At 49.3% G+C, this 20,392-nt stretch overlaps 1 protein-coding gene and 1 long non-coding RNA gene across 51 annotated transcripts in view; one reads left to right on the top strand and one right to left on the bottom strand.

Annotated features, from left to right (window-relative positions):
* SORBS1 (sorbin and SH3 domain containing 1) overlaps window positions 1-20,392 on the top strand; it is a 234,363-nt gene that overhangs the window by 121,282 nt on the left and 92,689 nt on the right. For 16 of the 50 annotated variants that reach the window (XM_086378811.1, XM_086378804.1, XM_086378806.1 and 13 more), the window contains 5 exons: window positions 1,948-2,043; window positions 4,019-4,147; window positions 14,329-14,355; window positions 14,472-14,584; window positions 19,070-19,783. In XM_086378811.1, coding sequence (XP_086234937.1) covers window positions 1,948-2,043; window positions 4,019-4,147; window positions 14,329-14,355; window positions 14,472-14,584; window positions 19,070-19,783 — 1,079 coding nt within the window. The remainder of the gene's footprint in view (window positions 1-1,947; window positions 2,044-4,018; window positions 4,148-14,328; window positions 14,356-14,471; window positions 14,585-19,069; window positions 19,784-20,392) is intronic. The other 34 variants (XM_086378854.1, XM_086378855.1, XM_086378851.1 and 31 more) reach the window with 7 other exon arrangements.
* On the bottom strand, window positions 13,425-19,896 carry LOC147344099 (uncharacterized). The gene is made up of 4 exons (XR_015155723.1): window positions 19,757-19,896; window positions 17,563-17,656; window positions 17,421-17,455; window positions 13,425-17,305 (listed from the first exon to the last, which is right to left on the bottom strand). It is a non-coding gene; the product is annotated as an uncharacterized LOC147344099 (long non-coding RNA).

The raw sequence follows: 20,392 nt of genomic DNA, 5'->3' as shown, positions 1-20,392 counted from the left end.
TTGATGATCTGTAGTATCTTTTCCTTCTTGAAACACAGGTCTTATGGTATCAGAGAGGGAGGGTAGAAGTCCTGTCATCGGGCTTTTGAGTCACAGTGCACCCTCTCTCAGAGCACGTTTACAGTTTGACATGTTTGGACTTTGTAATTACTGTCTGGGTCAGCCAAGTATTGCCTTTGAGAGAGGGCGAAGTGGAAAGTCAGAAAGAATAGCCACGAGAGAAGGCATGGAGAACAGGAGGGGTGGGGAGCCTGGGCCGGGTGGTTGGGGACCCCCATGCAGGAGGGGTCCTGGTGTCCTGCCCTTCGTGCCTCCCTGCCGGCTGCCCTTCTCCTTACCTGGTGTGGGCAGTGTTCCCAACCTCGGCCAGGTTGCTAAGGGGATGTTGAAGGGCAGTGCCCGTAAGGGAGTGTTTAAGCATCTTTTGAGGAACGCGGGGAGACGTGGTGTCTTATGCTCACCGTCAAGCCCAGCCCTGTGAATCCGTCAGGAGACTTTGGGGGTGTATGGCAGGGTGGCAAGTGGAGGTGCTCTGCACTCTACTCTCTCCTCGATAAGACCCACTTTTGATCGGAAAGTCAAGATAGATGCACCCTGGAGCCATCAGGGCGGCCTGGGGTAGTCACTGTCGGGCTCTGGTCTCGCTCTCTTCATTCAGCACTGGTTGACTCCGAGCAGCAGACTTGCTTCTTCCTCTGAAAATGGTAACAAAAACCTCCCACCCAGCCTCCCAGGTGGCCCAAGGAGCAGTCAGTAGGATTGCTGTGAAAGCACGTTTGTATCTGAACACGTGCAGGATTGTTGTTACCACTTCAGTTCTTGGTGGCCAGATGACTGCCATGCACCTCGTGAAATGGCAGCCTGGTGGATTGGAAGGTGAACTGCCCATTGCCGGGGTACCTCCTTCCTCCCGTCCCCTTGGCAAGCCTGTCAGCATGATATTGATGCAGCTGTGACAGTCTTGGTTCCCAAACAGCCCAACCACCCCCCACCTCAGTTATGATGTGGATCTGGGGCCCTGAGACCTCCAGGTGTTACCCATTGGTGTGATGTTGGTCCATAGTGTGTGAGCGCCCATCTCTTTATTTGCTGCCATTGGGACGGAAGGAGGTCTCACAACATTCTTGTTGTGAGAAGGCTGGTTTGGGAAAATGCCCACCATTGTGATTCCAGAACCTGGGGAGGCAGGGGGCCCAGGGAGGTCTGAGCACCTGGATTTGAGGTCAGCAGCCTCCGCCCGCATACCAGGCAGTACCCCAGCTCAGGGAGCTCAGCTGCTGTCAGCGTCCTGGGCCAGGTGCGTGGGCACTGCCCAGAGTCTTACGTGTGCATTCGGACACTTTGGCAAACTCTTGCCCAGGAAGGGGTGGGTTTAAGTAGACCATCTGCTGCCCAACAGATGGCCATTCTGATTTGCCTGGGGCCAGAGGGCTATGGTTGTCAGAGCAGGCCCAAGACCCCAGGAGTTAAGATCCTGGAGTAGCGGCTATGAGGGCCGAAAGGACCAGGCGACTCTCAGACTTGTCCTTCCTCTACTCCTCTGGGGCCCATGAGCTGTAACTCTCCTCCAAGGAGCCTTCTCCCAGCGCAGACAGCCCAGCCTGTTCCCAGGGGCCCCGTGGGCCCCACTTGCTCTCCCCTTCCTGTTTGCCAGGCCATCTGCCTCTCTGTAAGTCCTTTTGCCCAGAGCCTTGGCAGGTTCCTGGTGTGCCAGGCGGCACAGGCTCTGACCAGCTGCATTTGGGGTACAGTGGCGGGAGGGTTCTGCCCACCCGGGCGCAGGACTGAAGAGCGAAAGCGGGTTATTTTAAGTTCTTGCGTCCACTGCTCTTCCCATTGTTCTCTGCGGGCGACTTCCTCCTATTGTCCCTGCCGGTTCCTCCACTGCCTGAGGGTTTCCCAAATGTTTTTTTTCTGGATGCACCACTTACCCTTTTGTGTTTTCAGCAACTGCCGACCCTTTACGTGCACGCTCTATTTCTGCTGTTAAAATAATCCCTGTGAAGACAGTGAAAAACTCTGCAGGCCTAGTACTCCCTTCAGGTATCTCTCCTTGGGTTGGTTTCTTTTTTTTTTCATTATTAGCAGATCATGCATGATCTTCTTTCCTTCTAACAAAGACTCGGAGGCTTAATTCTTGCATGTTTAGGAGCCATTCCCTCTCTCTTCTCTGGCTGGTTTCCTTTTGTGTATGTGTGTGTGTGTGTGTTTCTGGGAGCCGCGGGCAAATGTGAAAAGGGGCTGGCAGGTGCTTTGCCCTTCTCTGCTTAGGGAGAAGGTCAGTCCAGAGGCTGAACGTTGACTCCAGCTGGTACAGGTCTGAGCCCCTTGGGTGACTTAGGTTCTTCCTAGAGGTGCCAGCTCCCCAGAGTTTATTTAAAATTCCACTGTCCCCAGGAATTAATGTGGCTGCCCAGGGCATTTCTGAACTGGGCTGGATTTGAAGCAGCTGCCCGATCAGGCTGTGTCTCTGGGATGCTGGCGGGGCCTTTTCCCTGAGCACTCCCTCCCCCGCCCCCAGCCCCACCTGCATTCGCTCCCTGCCTCTCCTCTCTGTGGAGCTGGTACAGTTTGGAGCTGGTACAGTTCAGATGTCAGGTAGTAGCTCGTAGCTTCCTCCTGTACAGCATGGGACAAGTGAGGCCCAGGTGGCTCTGTATCCCAGTGGTGGTGCTTTCAGGAGTTGAGTCTACCTGGCTGTGCACACAGGACCCTGTGGATGGGCTGGCTTTGGCACTGTGCCCCTCACCCTTTTGAAAAGCCCATGAATCACTTTTCCCACTGGTCACTTATCCTGGTAGGATTGGACAAGTCAGATGCTCTTCAGGGCCGCTGCCCGCTCTGCTGAATGTGTATTTTGTGCAAGAGGTGCTGATGGAGCTGATCAATCCGTTTTGTAACTAATGATCGTTCTGTTTGTGCTGTCGAAAAGGGGGCTGCCAAGTGGGAAGGAGGAGCCAAGAGACTTGGTATTTCTCAGCTGTGGCACAGGAGCAGGGAGGAGCTGGACATCTGAGCACACATCCTGCCTGCTGCCCACCTTTAACTTTCCCCACAATCCCACTCATGACAGTTTTAGGCCTGAGATCCAGGCTGTGCCGTGAGCAACTTGCAAAACTGGAATTCAGTTCCACTCAGCCTCATGGAGAGAAACATTCAGCACGTGTGCCTCCCAAAACTGTGTGGTCTGCATGGCTTTCTTGCCTCCTCCTTACAGATTTTCCTGAAGGGTGAACAGCCTGTTTTGAAGCCCATTTTGAAATCCTCAGTGCAGTTCTGAAAGATGACCTGAGGCTGCTGTGAGGCCACTGTGAACTGTAGGAGGGGTCAGGGCCCAGGGAAGACTCGGCTGGAAGTCCCGCAAACACTGTTCCTCGAAGGATTTAGCCTTTCTAGCAGTTTTCTTTGGTGCGAATTTTCTTCATTAAGTTTGAAATGTGGGGTTCCGGGCCTCATGATCTTTCTCGCCAGGCAGCACATCCTGTCTCACCCCTGCAGGGGGCTTGGCTTGCTGGCACAAGGAGATTGTCTTGCTTTTTCCGCTGAGGGACTGCTCTGAGTAATGATTGTCTGTTGAACCTTCACCGAATGCCCTGTGCTGTCAACTTGCTCTTTTATAAGAAGGATGGTGTGGGAACTTGAGATATCTTTTATAAATTCTTACTTGAACTGTGCCTTACTAATTGGTCAGAAGTCTGCTCACCAAACTAAACTTCATTTAATAAAAGAAATCAACCCGCTTTGGTTTGGAAATATTCCCAGCCGACATTGTAACGCATCCATTGACTCAGAACTCACTGTGCCTCCATTCCCTCCTAACCTCATGACGGGTGGGAAACCCCTGAAAATATGATTTGTCCCTCTCCACCATCCACAGATTAATTTTCATTGACTGCAATTGCCTGTCTGTAACCAGGTTCATCTCATTCCCCAGCTGGACCAAATTGCTGGCTGATTATGGTTTTAATTCTTCAGGCGCCCTGGATTCAATCTCCCCTTTTGGATCTTTCCTTTTCAGATATGGATCCTACAAGAATCTGCACTGGGAAGGGAGCGGTGACTCTCCGGGCCTCGTCCTCCTACAGGGAGATCCCAAGCAGTAGCCCTGTGAGCCCCCAGGAGACCCCGAAGCAGGAGAGGAAAACAGGTGTGCTGCTTTGGAGACCTAGGGATAGGGTCTCCAAAGTGGGGGGTCGCGGAATCCATTGGCTGCCTCCTGATTCTCAGGGGCCCCTGCACAGTCTGCTCCTGTCCCTGCTGTGGTGGGTGATGATCACTGCCCTAAATGAACAGGTACTCACTGGCTTCAGGCAAAGGTATGGCAGCGACCACTGTATTCTAGCTTTTGATGGAATGTGGGCAGTCTGCACCTCTGCAGACTGTGTTCAGGAGGACAGAGAAGGCTTAGGGGTCTCGGGAAGGAGTGCTGAGATAGCCTCCAGGTTAGGCTTCTCTGAGCCCATCCCCACTTCTGGGAGCTCAGCTGTGACCATCCATGTGGGGCTGGGGCTGGAGCAGAATCCCAAGGAGACTGAGAAGTGCAGGTGGCTGTCTGGCCTCATTAGCTCCCAAGAAGACAGGGAGCTGACCTGAGGCAGCAGGTCTGCAGAGCATGTCTAAGGCCAGTGTAGACTAGGAACCGAGGAGGAGACAAAGGAAGCCCCCTCCCCGCCACATCCCGTCACTCAGGAAACCCGAGTGCCTAGATCTCCACATTGTGGTGGAGACCTGGGACTTTGGCTTGGTTATTTTTACGAAACAGTAGACACAAGTGCATGCATGCTAAGTCACTTCAGTCGAGTCTGGCTCTTTGCGACCCCATGGACTGTAGCCCACCAGGCTCCTCTGTCCATGGGATTCTCCAGGCAAGAATACTGGAGTGGGTTACCATGCCCTTCTCAGGAGCTCTTCCCAACCCAGGGATCAAACCCAGGTCTCCTGCATTGCAGGCAGATTCTTTACCATCTGAGCCACTGCCCAGAACTGGGATTTTGGAACCTTATAGATGGGATTCATGTCCTGCCTCCACCACCTGTTGGCTATTCAGCCATGGATGAGAAGGTGGTCTCTCTTAACCCTGGTGAACGCATCTGAAAAATGGGGTTGAGAACTATACCTGGCTCCCAGCATTGTTGTGAGGATGAAGTGTGTAAAGCGTTCCGCGCCACACCTAGTGGCGTGAGATGAGCTGGCAGACCTTAACCTGCTCTTAGCAGGTTATGATTGTTTGGGCCTCTCTGGGGAGCCCTTTCTGCAGCCCAAGTGTTTCTGGGAGTTGGGAAAGGCTGACTTTAAGGTTCCGCAGGCACTGTTACCTTAGGCTGGGGCAGCCCCTTTCCAACCTGAAGGGCAGTGTTTCTCACACTTCAGCTGATTGTATCAGAATCACCTGGAGTAGAGAGGCAAATTCCCAGAGCCTAGCTCAGAGTGTTAGGCTTTATAATTCCCACCTGTAGGCCAGAGGTGGGGTCCGAGGTTTTGCCATCAGGTCATGCTGATGCTGCTGGTCCCAGGACCACATCTGAGAACTCTTACTATAGGGGATGGGTGTTTTCTCCCCTCTTGAAGGAAGGAAATGCAGAGAGAAAATGAACTGGGGTGATGACCACTTCCTTGGGGCCAGAGACATGCAGACTCTTTTGGTATGGTGGGGAATGGTGTGCTGTGATAGATGGAATTATACAGGATGGAGATGGTCAGTGCCCAGCATCCTGGAAACCTGACTTTCTGTCCATCCCAGCCAGTGGAACAAGTACCAAAGCAGATACCCAAGGACAAGTCCAGGCTGGGGTTTGAGTACAAGCCCTATTCTGGTGTGTTGGTCCCTATGGAAAGCTGCTTTATCCCTAGGCTCAGGGGAAGGTGTAAGTGGCCTCCAGCACTGTAGGCTGATGGTAGCTTTTTGACTCTGTATTCCTGAACCTAACTCTTGCCCCACTGCAGCTTGCCGTTCTGGTCTCAGGAAAGGTGGTGACATTGGGAAGATCCAGCTCCCAAGCTGGAGGTCCTCTGGGGAAGAGAGAACCCTAAGGGCTAATTTTAAGAGAAAGAACATACCTGCAGCTCCATGTTCTGATAAAATAACCAATCAACTGCCTGGCCCTTCCTCTGGTGGTGAATGGGAAGAGAAGGGGCCTTGAGCTCCCCCTGGTGGTCATAGTGTGGCACAACACAGAGCCCCAATGATACTCTGCCTTGCCATCTGTAGGCTTGCACTCCAGTTCTGTGCAGTGGTTTGGGCACTTTTGGAAGCTCTTTCTAGTCCCCAGATAATTCTGTATCTTGCAGATTTGTAACAGCTAATTTGAATTTTAAAGTATCTTGTTTTAAAATGGAAATACCTTGAAGGATTAGGGGATGGCTCTCAGTCATTCACATGAAAGTGAAGATGTTAGTCACTCAGTCATGTCTGACTCTTTGCGACCCCATGAAATTCTCCATGCAGGAATACTGGAGTGGGTAACCATTCCCTTCTCCAGGGGATCGTCCCAACCCAGGGATCAAATTCAGGTCTCCTGCATTGCAGGCGGGTTCTTTACTATCTGAGCCACCACGTCTCCCACATTGCAGGCGGATTCTCTACCAGCTGAGCCACAAGGGAAGCCCAAGAGTTGGAGTGGGTAGCCTATCCCTTCTCCAACAGATCTTCCTGACTCAGGAATCGAACTGGGGTCTCCTGCGTTACAGGCCGATTCTTTACCAACTGAGCTATCAGGGAAGCCATATCTTACACTAAATTTAATCTTTGTAGATTATTTTCTGCCAGATAACAGAGATCATTAAATCCAAATCAGCAGACATTCATTCTGCAGCATATAGGAGCTAGACATCACTGGGAGTCGCCAGGAATTGTGATGAGAAGGGGAGAAAAGGGAAAAAATTTTAGGTGCATTATGCAAGCATAAAAAGCAGTTTATTCCAACAGGAGAATCAGGTGTGGGCCCCTACTTCACTGTTTTCTGACAATGCATAATGTCACACATTTGAAACACGAATGAAGGGTGAAGGACTCGGGTCCAATGGTTTCTAAGCCTTTCTAGTTCCCAAATATTTTGTAAATTTAGAAGTTTGGAAATTAAACGGATACAGAGTCTTCTTCACTGGAGACAAGTTCAGGGTTGTATACCAGGCCAGTTTGGGTGGAAAGGGAAAATCTGGGGTTGAGTGGGAGGCCGGAGAAATACACTGATTAGGTGTCCAACAGGCTGGAGTGAGTTAGCACTGGAGTGAGTTCAAAAGAGGATGGAGCTCCAGTGGGACTTTAAGGACTGGAGGGACATTCTTGTTCTCTTATCCTTCGGGTCCTTGGTCAGCATCCTACTAGCTCTTGACTCTGCTGGGTGTGTGTGGCTCTCCAGCCCTACTTACCCCTGCCTACTCCCTTCACCTGAGCCTCTGGATGACAACTTGCTGGCCCACACCAAGCCATTGGGCCTTGACTCGCCTCATGAAAACAGCTCTCATCAGTACTTGCAGGCAGCCATGCCAGCCTGGACTGGGAGCCCAAGCATGAGGCAGGACACCTGCCTGGCTCTTGCTAAGGATTAGGTGTGCTTTCTGTTCCTGGTGTCTTCACAGATAGCGCATGTCAGATACCAGCTGCTCCGCCTGCACCACCAGGGCCAGCATCTGTGCCCCAGCCTCTCGGTCTGTTCCTCTCTGCCTTGCTCCTTGGCTTTACCACCTTCTTCCATCCCTGCCAGTCTCCAAGTTGTTGATCATTTGCCTGGACTACAAGCTTTGTTCTCGAGTTACTGCCCCCTGTGGCCTGATTTCCTTCTCTATATGGCCCCTTGACATCCACATTTCAGGGATGTCCCCTATTCTCTGTCCTTGCTCTGCTTCCCTTGCCCAGTGAGAGGTGGTCTAGTTCTCAAATCACACAGTCCTCTCTTAAGGCTCAGCTCTGCTACTTACTAATTAACCTTGGGGAGCTTCAGTTTCCCATCTATAAGTGGAGATGATCTTCATAGGGTTGTTGGGATTCCGCAGACTTGTCCATATCGGGACGTAGCCCAGAGCCAGGCACGCACAAGGTGCTCTTGGATGGGAACCAGTCCAGTTACTGCAAATCAGGAGGCCACTGCAGAAAGACCTACAATAATTCCTGTGAGAGATTCTGAGGGTCTAGACCCAGTGTGGTGATCGGGGGCGGCGTGGGGAGGAAAAGGAGGGGCCAAGTGAGGCGTGTATTTGGAAGAGTGGAGTGGCAGGGTTGGTGCAGTGTCTCAGGAGCGTGGAGAGGTAGGACTCCGTGCTGACCAGGAGGCGCCTTCCCTGGTTGACTAGGAGAATACATGTGGCACTCATGGAGATGCTGGATATATGAGGGGAATCGGAAGGAATGTTGAATTCCATTCCTTGATGTATTGAGTTTCTTGGCAAGAGAAGGACTTCTAGAAGGAAGTTTCTAATCGGCATTTGGAAATTTGGAATCCAAGTTGCAGACTTGGGAGCCATCGGCATCCACGTAAATGCTGGGAGGGTGGAGATGCTCTCTGAGGTAGAGTGACAGACAGAGCCCTCAGAGTTGCCCAGTTTAAACTCAGCCTCCACGTATGAGGCCCTCAGTTCCATTCCTGGCACCTCCACCAAAAAAAAAACACAACAACTCAAAAAACCAAAAAAACAGAACTCAGCCTCCAGACTCCCGCCTTCAGTGGTAGCTTGACTCTGGATCCTTGACCACCCTCCTAGTCTTTGAATGTAGACCTTGGTTTTGGATCGGAACCATCTGGAAAGAACTATAGTAATCTTGATGCTGATTTGCTGCCTCCGAGAGAAGCCGCTTCTTCCTGCTTGCTGGTGTGACATCCTGGCTGGGTTTGGGTGATGGCCCCTTGGTTCAGGTGTGGCTCCACCTCTGTCCCCAGGTCAGGGTGGTTTTACTCAAGAGGAGGTGGGGAGCCTGAACTGGTGGTGGGCGTGATACCAGTCTTCCTGTCTGGTATGGCCTGGAGACCATCAATCCCTTTGTTCTGACTCAAAAGCCAAGCTTCAGTTGGACCCTTATCCTTTATTCTGTGCCTGTTGGCTCTCATCCTTTCTGTCTGATTCTTGACAGCAAAGTTAGCTTTGGATGTAGAGATTCTTGGACCTGTAACCAGCTCATTTCCTCACATTTGCTCTCCAGAAATAGCAGTAGCAAGAAGATAAGAAAATTGACATTAAATAGTTAGACATTCCTTATCCGCATTAACTAAGAGTCTTTTTCATGAGCTCATGTGTGATAAAAGGGGCCAGATGAGAAGTCAGTGGAGGCGAAAGTCCTGACAAGAGAAGACTCTCACTGTGGTACCAGCTGCAAGGTCAGGGGATTCCCAAAACCACCCTCAGGTTTGATAATTTGGTAGCAGGACTCAAAAAACTCATTTGAAAGCTGTTATACTCACAGTTCTGGTGAACAGTGAGAGGATGCAGATGAAAATCAGCTAAAAGAAGGAGTGTATAGGGTGGAGTTTGGGGAAGAAGGAAGCATGGTGTTGGCGGAGTTCTTGCCTGTGAAGTCAGGATGCATCAGTTCCTAGCGTTGCGTGTGAGAACATACTCAGAGCGGTGCTGATCAGGAAGGTCATCCAAGCTGTGGTGTCCCTGGTTTTTATTGGGGCTCTATTACATTGGGGTTTCCCTGATGGTTCAGATGGTAAAGAATCTGCCTGCAATGCGTGAGGTTCGATCCCTGGGTTGGGAAGATCCCCTGGAGAAGGAAATGGCAACCCACTCCAGTATTCTTGCCTGGAGAATCACATGGACAGAGGAGACTGGTGGGCTCCAGGCCATGGGGTCATAAAGAGTTGGACACAACTGAGCGACTAACACACAACACATCCACTGCCCAAGTGGTTCACTTCACTCTCCAGTCCTTTAGCTGTGGATGCAAAAGTCCCCCAACCTCAGTCACACCGTTGGCATAGCACAGACACAGTCCTGTGAAGATGACATCCTAGGCTCTTAGAGATTAATTCCTGGAAGCCAGAGAAAAGGCCAGACCTCCTTTTGGAGAGAGGTAAATTCTTTACCACACAGCATTAATAAAAATTAAATAAGATTTGGAACACTCTTATACACACTTTTAACATCTTTTCCTCTAACTCTTGGATACCCTGCTGGGAAACGCAGAACTAACTCAATGAAAAGTGTCCTGAGATCCCAAGAAGTGATCAGCCAAACAACCTCACAATAGACCAAAATGAAATAAACACAGAATGAGATAAAGGAAAATAAGTAAGCTGTGCCCACAGACCAGAAAAGATTGTATATCAAGAACAGATGGAGGAAAAGATAAAGCAAAATAAATTAAACTTCTCATGAAAAGGCTTGGTCTCCTCAGAGCTGCAAAGCCTACTGAGGATCCAGCTTTCTAAGCCCCTCCTCCACCTCGGAACTCTGCACCAAAAATTATTGAGAGAAGTATTTTTGACAGTCTGCCTAACCAAGAGTTAATAATTGATGATCATGTATATAAAATTTCACCTGTTGCACTTAGACGCAAATGGCCCTGGGCTGCTACCAGCTTTGAAGGTTCAGAAGACTAGATATCAGATGAAGGCTGATGAAATGTCAGGAATGCAGCTCTTTTAAGGAAGAAAAGAATGTTCCGTAGGGTCCTGGGAACTGCCTTTTTGGGGATGGGGATAGGGGAATAGTCTTAAAGACTTGGAATGGGGAAAAAAAAAAAGTGTGTTGATCCCTGAGGATATTATGTTCTTATGACTACTTATCAAATGGCGGAAGTCAACCACTCTAATTTCTATGTCTGGGAAATTTCTTTTCCCTTATATTTTGGATTCCAATCTTACTAAGCACATACTTAATGCCAGATACTTCCATTCAGTCCTTGTGACTCAAGAGATAGATAGGGCTTCCCTGGTGGTTCAGTGGATAAGAATCCTCCTGCCATTGCAGGGGACAGGGGTTCAATCCCCTCCAGAAAGATCCCACATGCTTCGGGGCAACTAAGCCCGTGCACCAGAACTACTAAGCTTGTGCTCTAGAGCCTGGGGGGTTGCAACCTCTGAGGCACTTGTGCCCTAAAGCCTGTACCCTGCAACAAGAGAAGTCATCACAGTGAGAAGCCTGTGCACGGAAACGGGAGGGTAACCCCGCTTGCCGCAACTAAAGAAAAGTCCCCCAGTAGCAAGGAAGACCCAATGCAGCCAAAATAAAATAAGTAAATATTTAAAAGAGATAATCTCCCAATTCACATAGGAGGCTCTGTCCCTTGCTTCAGGATATGAAGTGAGCAAAACAGGACTCAAACAAGGCTGTCTGAGTCAACAATGATGGTCCCTTTATGATACCTAGGGGTTTGGAGGAACAGACTTACCTTGGCTTCCCATGAGACATCTGTGTGCCGGCATCACCTGAATAGAACCAACCCAACCGCATAGTGGACAAAATAACCTGCCCCCACATCCATGGACAAAGTTCACGTCCTTTATTGACAGCCCTTCTTCAGAATCTGTTGACATTTAATGTGTGTGTCAATCTAATAGATTTGGTAGAATGACGTAACAAAACCTGACTAGAAAGAACCTAGAAAGGAAGAATAAGAAAGTAAAAGTGACAGATACAGGGGTGGAAGGAGAACCATTGTCACAATGTATCCTCTGATGTTTGAAGGCCTTCATGTGCAAGGAAATCTTGGGGCCAGAGATCTGGGTGGATAAACCAGTAAGTGTTAAAAATGGTCACTTTTAAAATGTGTCACATCCCTGACCTCAGCAACCCTGTGAGGTGTGCGAGGCGGTGAGGATTGTAGTTGGCCTTGATCACACAAGCCTGTATGTTGCAGTAACATGAGTAAAAATCAAGTCCTATAAATTTCCCAGCTACGTGTTTGGGACAAGAAGACAGATATCTAGGAATTGTCCCTAAGGTAGTGGCAAAAATGTGACAGGCCATCTGCTCAAAAAATAATTCAGTTGGAAAAGGTTATAAAAACTTTGCTTCAGAGGAGGAAGAAATTTGCAAAAATAACCATTTCCCCAGTATAAGGATGTTTTTGAATATACATTATTATAGCAGTGATTCTCAAAGGGAGCTCTGGGCTGTGGACCAGTGGCCTTAATAGAACCTGGAGACCTGTTGGAAATATAAATTCTCAAGCCTGACTTCTCATCTGAGTCACAAACTCTGGGATGGGGCCCTGTGAACTGTGTTTTAACAGGCACTCCTGGTTGTTCTTGATTCAACTAGACTGCTGTACATGGATGCAGATCACTAGAAACCTTTCTCCTGCCCGGCCTTTGTCCTGACACCGTTTGGCTTCCACCACCTCCCTGGAATGCAGGCTTTGCTTTGTGGCAGATGGTGGGACTGGTGGCTGTGGGTGGCGGGCAGAGTGCCGTGCTTGATTCTAGAGACTGGAGCCGACTGCTTTGTCACTTCCTGGCTCTGTGACTTTGGGCAAGTCACTTGGCTTCTCTGTTTCTTTATCCATGAAGTAGAGTGGATACCTACCTCACAGACTTATGTACACTGAATTAAATACTAAATATGTGTAAAAGTGGCCAACAGCATTGGACACTTAGAAAGGTGTTCAATCAACAGCTTTTTAAAATCTCAGCTAGACATCCAGAAGACACATCTCTAATCCCTGAGGGACCCATGTTGAAGTGGGGTCGTGGGCTGTGAGAGCTGCTGTGTATTATTTCCCTCTTTATATGGGATGAGATAAGAGGTGGCAGCCAGGGGGAGGAGCCTGAGGGATTGAGTCCATGAGGGGTTGGCAAACTGGTGGTTGGGCCTAATCTGGCCTATGCTGGTTTTTGTACAGCTGGTAAACCTGGAAAGGGGTGTGTGTGTGTGTGTGTGTGTGTGTGTGTGTGTGTGTATTTTTATTTTTTGGCTTGCCTTTAATTAGACTGAACTCTTGTGATTTTAAAAGTGGAATCAATCAGAAGGCAAGGGTATCGGGAAGTAATTTTCCAATATTTGTAAACTCAAATTCTTCTTTGGAGTCAAGCAGGCTTTTGTTTACTGTTCACAGGGTTACTTCTGAGTTGCAAAAAAAAAAAAAAAAAAAAATTCCCTATTCAAACCAGGCTGCCACAATTGGACAGAAAGCATAAGGATGTTTTTTCCTTGCATCTGGGTTTTTATATTTTTAGGGGTTAAAGAAAAATCAAAGAATGTGCTATGTGAAAATTATATGAAATTCAAATTCCAGCTTCCATAAATGAAGGTTTATTGGAACACAGCCACCGCATTCACTTGATATTATCTGTGGCTGCTTTTGTACTACAGCAGCAGAGTTGAATAGTTGTGACTGAGCCCATGTGGCCATCAAAGCCACATCAAAGTATTTGCTAACTGACCCTTGATAGAAAAGGTTTGCTGACCCCTGGGCTACATAGAAGATAGAGAATAGACGCAAGAGATGATGCAGAAGATGGAGATAAATAACACACATTGCTGAGCTCTGCCAGGCACTGTGCTAAGCACTTCTCGTGCTTATATCATTTAATTCTTAAAACAGCACAATATATCATTATCCCCATTTTTCAGGTGGGAAAACTGAGGCTTTTAACTTGCTCAGGGCCATAGAACCTATAGGCAGAGGAGCCAGAATTTGAATTGAGGTCCAGTTGCCTTCCCAGCCAAGCTTGGAACCACTGTGCTCTCCAGCCTTGTGGTGTTAAGTGGGTCAGGTTAGAAGAGACTTAGGGTCTCCGAGCTGTGCCGGGCGATAGATGGAGGGCAGGTTGGTAGCTGGCTGACGGGAGACAGGAGTGCCTTGTAGTCTGATGAAAACTCAGGATGACGAGATTTTGAAATGTTTATGGGGTTCGTTTAATGGAAAGAAAAAAGGCAGGCAGGGAGAGAAAAGCCCTTATCACAGCAGATCCCTCTGGGCTTAAATCACGTTCTCCCAGTCCCATAGCGCCAGCAGCCGTGGAAAAAGTGCTTATGGGCTCATGAACAGACCTCTCTGGGTCTGTTCATGAGCCCAGCCTGCTAATGAGGGGAGGTCATTCTGAGCCCACATCAGGCTTAAAAACAGGGGAGCTCAAGTCAGCGAGTCAGGACTGGACAGGAGAGTTCTGTGGCCTTTTTGTCTGTAAAGTAAGAATGTCAAGAACAATTGTTTCTTCATTACTGTGAATGTGAGCCTTGTGTTTTCAAAGGTCAGAGCCTGTGAGCACATCATGGTTTAGAGTGGGTTCCTATGGTAATTAGGCCATCGTGACTGAGGGCATTTTGTGTCAGGCAATGGGGCGCTGGATTTTCGTCTTTCTGAGCACGGCGTGCTTTTTCCTTGCAAACGTAACCATTTCTGTTTTCCCTCTTTTCTGCCTGTTTGCCTCCTTTCTGCGCCACACGTAGTTCTGGAGTCAGAGAATTCCTCAGCAGGTATGGTTTCTCTTGTATCTGTTCTATCCCTGCATTCCACCGGGAACCCTTCAATCAGAGGGACCCAAGGAATGTTCCTGAGAGTGAAGGGTTCTTTTTTTTTTCTCATCCCTCAGATGAGTGGAGGCTTTCTTCCAATGCCGATGCCAATGGAAATGCCCAGCCCTCTTCACTCGCTGCCAAGGGCTACCGAAGTGTGCATCCCAGCCTTCCCTCCAGCAAGCCCCAGGTAGGCGTGTGCCCAAGGGCGGGGTGGGGACCACTCTTGAGCCGGATAGCTTACACTTGTGCCTGCCTGCTCACTCAGCTGGATGATGGACTGAGTTTTGAGTCGCACTTTTGGTCAACTCTGGGAAAGCCCCAGGGGGAGCAGAGTTAGACAAGAGTTGGGGTCAAGGAAAACAGAAGCATGGGGTGACACTGGTCTATACCGAGCATCAGAAATATCAGCCCAGTGTTTCCTAGGTTTGAAACGTGTGTGGAAATGATCTGAAAGAGGGAAATCCAAGCCAGAAAAAAGGTCTGAGTATAATATTCAAAAAGAGAGTTCACTCTTGTGTTTAGTCCATTACTTTGCTAGAGTTGGAACTGTGAGAGTTCCAGCAGCTCTGTCCTTACGGCTTTTAGATTAGGGAGCTGCGGCCAGCACTTAATCTCGCAACCTAGAAGCAGCAGACGGAAGTTCAGATGGCTTTAAACTGCCTAGCACTACCTTACAAAAGAAAATCCCCCCACATGGTACACGTGGGAGGAGGGATAATTTTGCTGAAGTTTTTCTCCCAAGTTGTTTTCCTGATCTTTCTTTCTTCCCCTCCCTGTTGCTACTTTGCCAGCTTGACGAAAGGAATAGACCCTGTTGTAATTCAGGCAATCCGTAAAGAGTGTTTTTACATAGCGGAGTAACAGCCATCAAACGGAGCAATCCATTCTTTTAAAAAGAGCTGTGCTGCTCAAAAACAGCAGAAATGTGTTCCTTACGCAGTCCGCCTCCCCACGCCTGCCTTCTGTGCATGTGCTCCCAGAACTCCCTAGGAACCCAGGGAATCCACATGCCTTCCTACTTCCCACCCTGCTTTTTCCAGTGATTCTCTGGGTTCTGCTCGTGGGGACATAAAATCGTGCTTGTCCCTGGAATGAAATTGAGTCGGAGATGATGCCTTCCCTCCCCTCTGCAGAACCCCGTCTCCGCAGGCTTAAAGGAGGTTGCTGAATTGTGTGCAACCCTGCTCCCTGATCAGAGTGCCCCCTATGCCCCCACCCCTGGTGCAGGGCCACTGATGAGAGCCAGGAGCTGCAATGGGCCTGGCCTCCTGAAGGCCTCATTAGACTCGGGAGGTGGGAGGTCCCTTGTCCAGTAAATGATGTGCCATCATTTCTAAGCCCTTTCCCAGCATCTAAGTCTGCTGCTGGTGGCGGGCACAGTTCCTTCTCAGCACTCTCCAGGTTGGATACAGTTGGCTCTGTACCCGGGGTAGGAGATAGTGCTAATTAACCCCGGGCACATGTAGAAGCACAGCCTCTTCCACTATCAGTGACTTAGCCCGAAGGGTAGCTCACTAAGTCCTTTTGGCTTCTAAAAGGGTTCTTCTAAAGAGAGGACTTTAAGAGCATGTCAAGTGAACAAAAATCCCCTTTAAATACACTTACTGATGGCAACTTTGTTGCGCATTTGTTGAATTCAGATCACTGTGTGAAACATTGCCCTCAGGGAGTTTGTGAGGGTGAACCTCATAGCAAGGATGCCCATTCTGTAACAGCGCCTACGGATTGTGTATGCATCTTCTCATCTCTTACTCTCTGAGAAGTTTCTTTGTACTGGGGTGTCTGAAACGATACCTGGCAGGTTGCTGAGATAAGAGGTTTTCTGTATGTTCAGTGTAAAGTTGACCATCCAGCTTTCAAGAGTCTTTAGGTCATAGATTTGTTTTTTGAATGCAAAAATGACTTCTTGTTTCCATAGCCATGGCCGGAGCTAATAGAATATGCTGATTTAGATGGAGCTTGGGTAGTTGGGCTGCTGACTGCCCTGGCTTGGTTTCAGACGAAGACAGCTCCCAGACCCCCGCAGGCCTAGCATCTCCTCCTAAGGAGGAGTCCAGGGACTCATGGGCCAGAGGGGAATCCCGTGTCCTGCTGCTCCCACCTCTGCCTTTCCTCCCACTGCCCTGCTCGCCTTACCCCCGGGGACTGGCAACCAGGGCTTTCCCATCTCTGACAGCATCACTGTAGTGGGCCCCAGTGGAGCAGGGACTGTAGTTTCTGAAACTACACTAGGATCATGGCAGATTCTTCAAGCAGCCTTGTGTTTTTCACCGTCCCATCTTCTAAAAAGATAAATGGAATTTCATTAGTAGATACCTGGGGAGAAGTGCCAACTGCCTAGGTGGTTCCCACCATGTTTACAATAAAGGAGAAAGTAGTTCCTTCCATGTAAAGCGACTGTGTCTACCCTCCTCCTTCTCGGAGCTAAAAGGAGCCCCAGGACAGGAGGGCCTTGGCTCCAAGCGTGTTTGTCAGCACTCTGGGGAAGCGTCCTCTCCACAGGGTCAGGGCCCTGGGAAGCTTCAGGCCTGATGTAATTCAGCCCTGGCCCCTTATATGGCCACAGCCACATTAAGTTAAAAACTCACTGAAACCAAATGCTATCTTTGGACCAGAAGGAATCACATGGGGGACACTGCAGCTCAAAATAATTCTGAACCTCACTCAAAATTGCCTTCTACTGACCTCCCTGACCACCACCATCAGCTCGCCTCGGCACATGCTCGCTCAAGTGTTTTGTTTCTAGAGAGCATTGTTTTAGTCCAATAGCACACCCCGACTTCCAGCCTAAGTTCACCAAGAGAGTGTACACCTGGAAGGTTCTGCTCCTGGCTGTGGCTGAAGATACATTTTGTATTTTTGACTGGTGGATATATGGCCACATTCGGCGGGCACTGTCCTGGGCTCCCTGTGGAAAGGATAGGCATCAAGTTAACCTAGTTAACTGAAGGGGTAGATCGTTTACAGTAAACTATCTCGGTTGATAGTATAGTCCAGACCCATACTTTATTTCACTTACTCACCCTCACTAACATCCGTTCCCCTTGCTGCCTGCACTCTGCAAAAAAATAAAAAGGAAATACAAAATAACCCCCAAATAGACCACACCCTTACACCCTTCCAGTTTAGGGTTATAATCCATTTACCATCCAAACTGTGCCTCACCTGTGCAGTTTAGTGGAAGGTTCTGGTTTTCTTCTCATAGTGGGTGATCTTTAAAGACAGGGGCCAGTGGAGAAAGTCTGGGTGTCTTAAGTAGCTGTAAGAAAGTAACAAAGACAGGTGATTCGATCAGCAGACATTTATTTGTCACGTCTGGAGGCTGGGAAGTCCGAGATCAAGGTGCTTGTCCATTAGGTTTCTGGTTAGGGCTCTCTTCCTGAAGTGCAGACGGCCACCTTCTCCCTGATAGAAAGAGAGGGCTCTGGTCTCTCTGGCTCATCTTATAAGGATGCCAGTCCCATCATGGGGTCTCACCCTCATGACATCATCTAGCCCTCATTACCACCCACAGGCCCCACCTCCAAATGTCATCCCTTGGGGTTTGGGAATCAATTTATGAATTTTGCAGGGACACACATCCAGGAAATAAACTTTCCTTATGGCCTAAATGCCAGTTGAACCACAGGTTCATAGATGTCTGTCCTTGACATGATGATCATCTGGAGATTTATCCCTTTCTCCGACCTTCTGCCCCACTGAGCCCCAAGGAGGAGCTAGGGGCTGTGTTGAGGGAGAGGAAATGAGGTGAGGGCTGCAGTTTTCTAGCTCTGAGCCTGGAACCAGAGCTTTGCGCAGAAACCATGAGCCTGAGGCTGTTCACCCTTTTCTAGGATTGCCTGTGCCTCGTGGCCAGATGGGGATGGGGAATGAGCTGAAATCAGGTAAACCAGGCACCGTCAGATGCCAATCCAGCCGGTTAGTCAGTTGCTTCATGGCCTGGCCCCTTTGTCCTGGGTGCATCAAAAACAGGAGACCACATGCGTTTAATCTCATGACTATCTTCCTTCTAATAAGTGGTTCCATCAAATTGTTTCCTAGGAGACAAGAGCACTCATGGATTCTAAGTCCTTAGCAGTCTCTTCTTGGTAGGCTTTAACTTATTTTGCCTGTGGGATTGAGTGCTGAATCTTAGGGACTCAATTGAGATGTTTGCCTCTGGTGAACACAGCTCTGAATGATTCTTCCGGTCCTACATTTCCTAAGGGAAAAGAATGAAACACGCTCAAGAATTTGAGGGAACTCAAACCTTGGAAGCCAAAGGCATGGAGTGGAAAGTCTTTGAGGAAAGGATATGGGAGAAGGCTGGGAGCTCTTAGGCTTTCCACTGGCGCTTAGCCTTCGGGCGCCCTTGTTGGGTCAGGAGGTCTCAGGGGGTGCAGGTCAGTCCAGAACTAGTGTCAGACTGACTTAGCACCTGGGCTGAGCTCAGCATCGTGTGATGTAGAGGGGCGTCAGCCTGCCTCTTCAGGTGAGTATGATCCGGTTCTTGACTTTATTCTGAGGAGAAATAAACAAGCCAGGAGGAGTCTAAGCTGAGGGTTTGCTTACAGTCATGTCAGGAATTGTTTTTTCTTCAGATCATGTTGTGTTGCTGTTTCTAATGGTCGTCCTTCTTCCCGTTTCCCCTCCTCTTTCTTTCTTTTTACTGTGTCTCAAAAATACTACGAAGGTCCTCTCTCCCCCACGCCCTCCTTTCCTCAAAGAGGACCGCTTTGCATGGCAGCCTCCCAGCACCCGCAGTCCCTCCAGGGACTCACTCTACCTGAGCTCACCAAAGCCTTACCTCCCACCTGGCACCCTCAGCCAGCAGAGCCCCTCACTGCCCCGGCCCATCTCTTTGCCCCTGGCAGCCGGATCAGCCCCCCGAGGTGTGCCATGTCCTGGGCCCCCGCTTCCAGGTTCCACATTCCCTGGCACTTGGTCCCAACCCCAGCAGCGCTGTGCAGCCACCAGGACAGTTGATAGAGAGAATGTGAGCTCTAACCCACGTCATGAGGCAGTTGGGAATAAAAAGGTCAGCAGCTTATATGTACCTTGTTTATCCTGCAACGTTTGCCCGGTGGCATTGGAAAACCTCTCTGGTGTTGCACGTGACCCAGCCAAAGGCACTGAAGCTGCAGGCACTCGGGCACCGGCTCCCACCATTGTCTCCCGCATAGCCGGCACAGGGACGCCACCCTCTGCTGCTCCTCCCAACCCTCCCAAGCTATCCTTTGACATCCATAAAGATGCCGTTGGCTGTGGCCAGAGTCCTTCCCTGGGGCCTTGGCCTTCGTTCCCAGACGCAGTGAGAGCACCTGGGCTAGGCCCCCAGGTTACCTCTGATCCCGAAAACCGGAAGAAAAAAGAACCTTACCTTTTGCAGCTGTGTTATCCAGCCAAGGCAAGAAATTAGGAATGTGTGTGTGTCTTCTCCACCGTCTCTTCTCAAAACTCATGTGAGCAGCTCTTTTTTGTTTTCTGGGCCACCCTACCCTCCCTCTCCTTGTTAATAATGCTGCAGCTTGATCTCAAATTCTTCACTCTAAACATCTCAGCACAGTCCTCTCGATCTCCCTGCCTCTTTCCTGTAAATATGTAAGTATGCTGAAGCGTGGAATCCGTAGACTAATAACATGGTGAGATATTATATGTTTTATACATTTTGTATCAAGATGCCGGAGAAATGGTCTTCACTTCCAAGCTTTCAGGCTCTGCAAGCCTTTTTGGGGGTTAAACACAGCCTGCCTGCCTGTTGTTCTCTTTCTCTCTCTCTCAAGTGTTAAAAGGATTCAAAAATAGATGGATGGAAAGTAAAGTTGGATGGGGTTCCCTCTGTGTCATAGAGTGTCAGGAGGCCAGCTGGCTAGCGCTGATTGTCTCGTGTACTTGGAGGAAAGGGCACTGATTAAATATTTCTCAGAGTGCCTCACTGCATGTCCACTCTCAACTGTTTAAATATGGAATTCCTTTTTCCCCGCGCTTCCCCTTCACGTAACGACCCCCTTGTTTC

Source organism: Bos grunniens, chromosome 26 (genome assembly GCF_055505025.1).
Source record: "Bos grunniens cultivar Pamir isolate PY7600 chromosome 26, Bosgru_T2T1.0, whole genome shotgun sequence".
In the NCBI taxonomy this organism is placed as follows: domain Eukaryota; kingdom Metazoa; phylum Chordata; class Mammalia; order Artiodactyla; family Bovidae; genus Bos; species Bos grunniens.
This window is presented reverse-complemented; position numbering and strand designations above follow the sequence as displayed.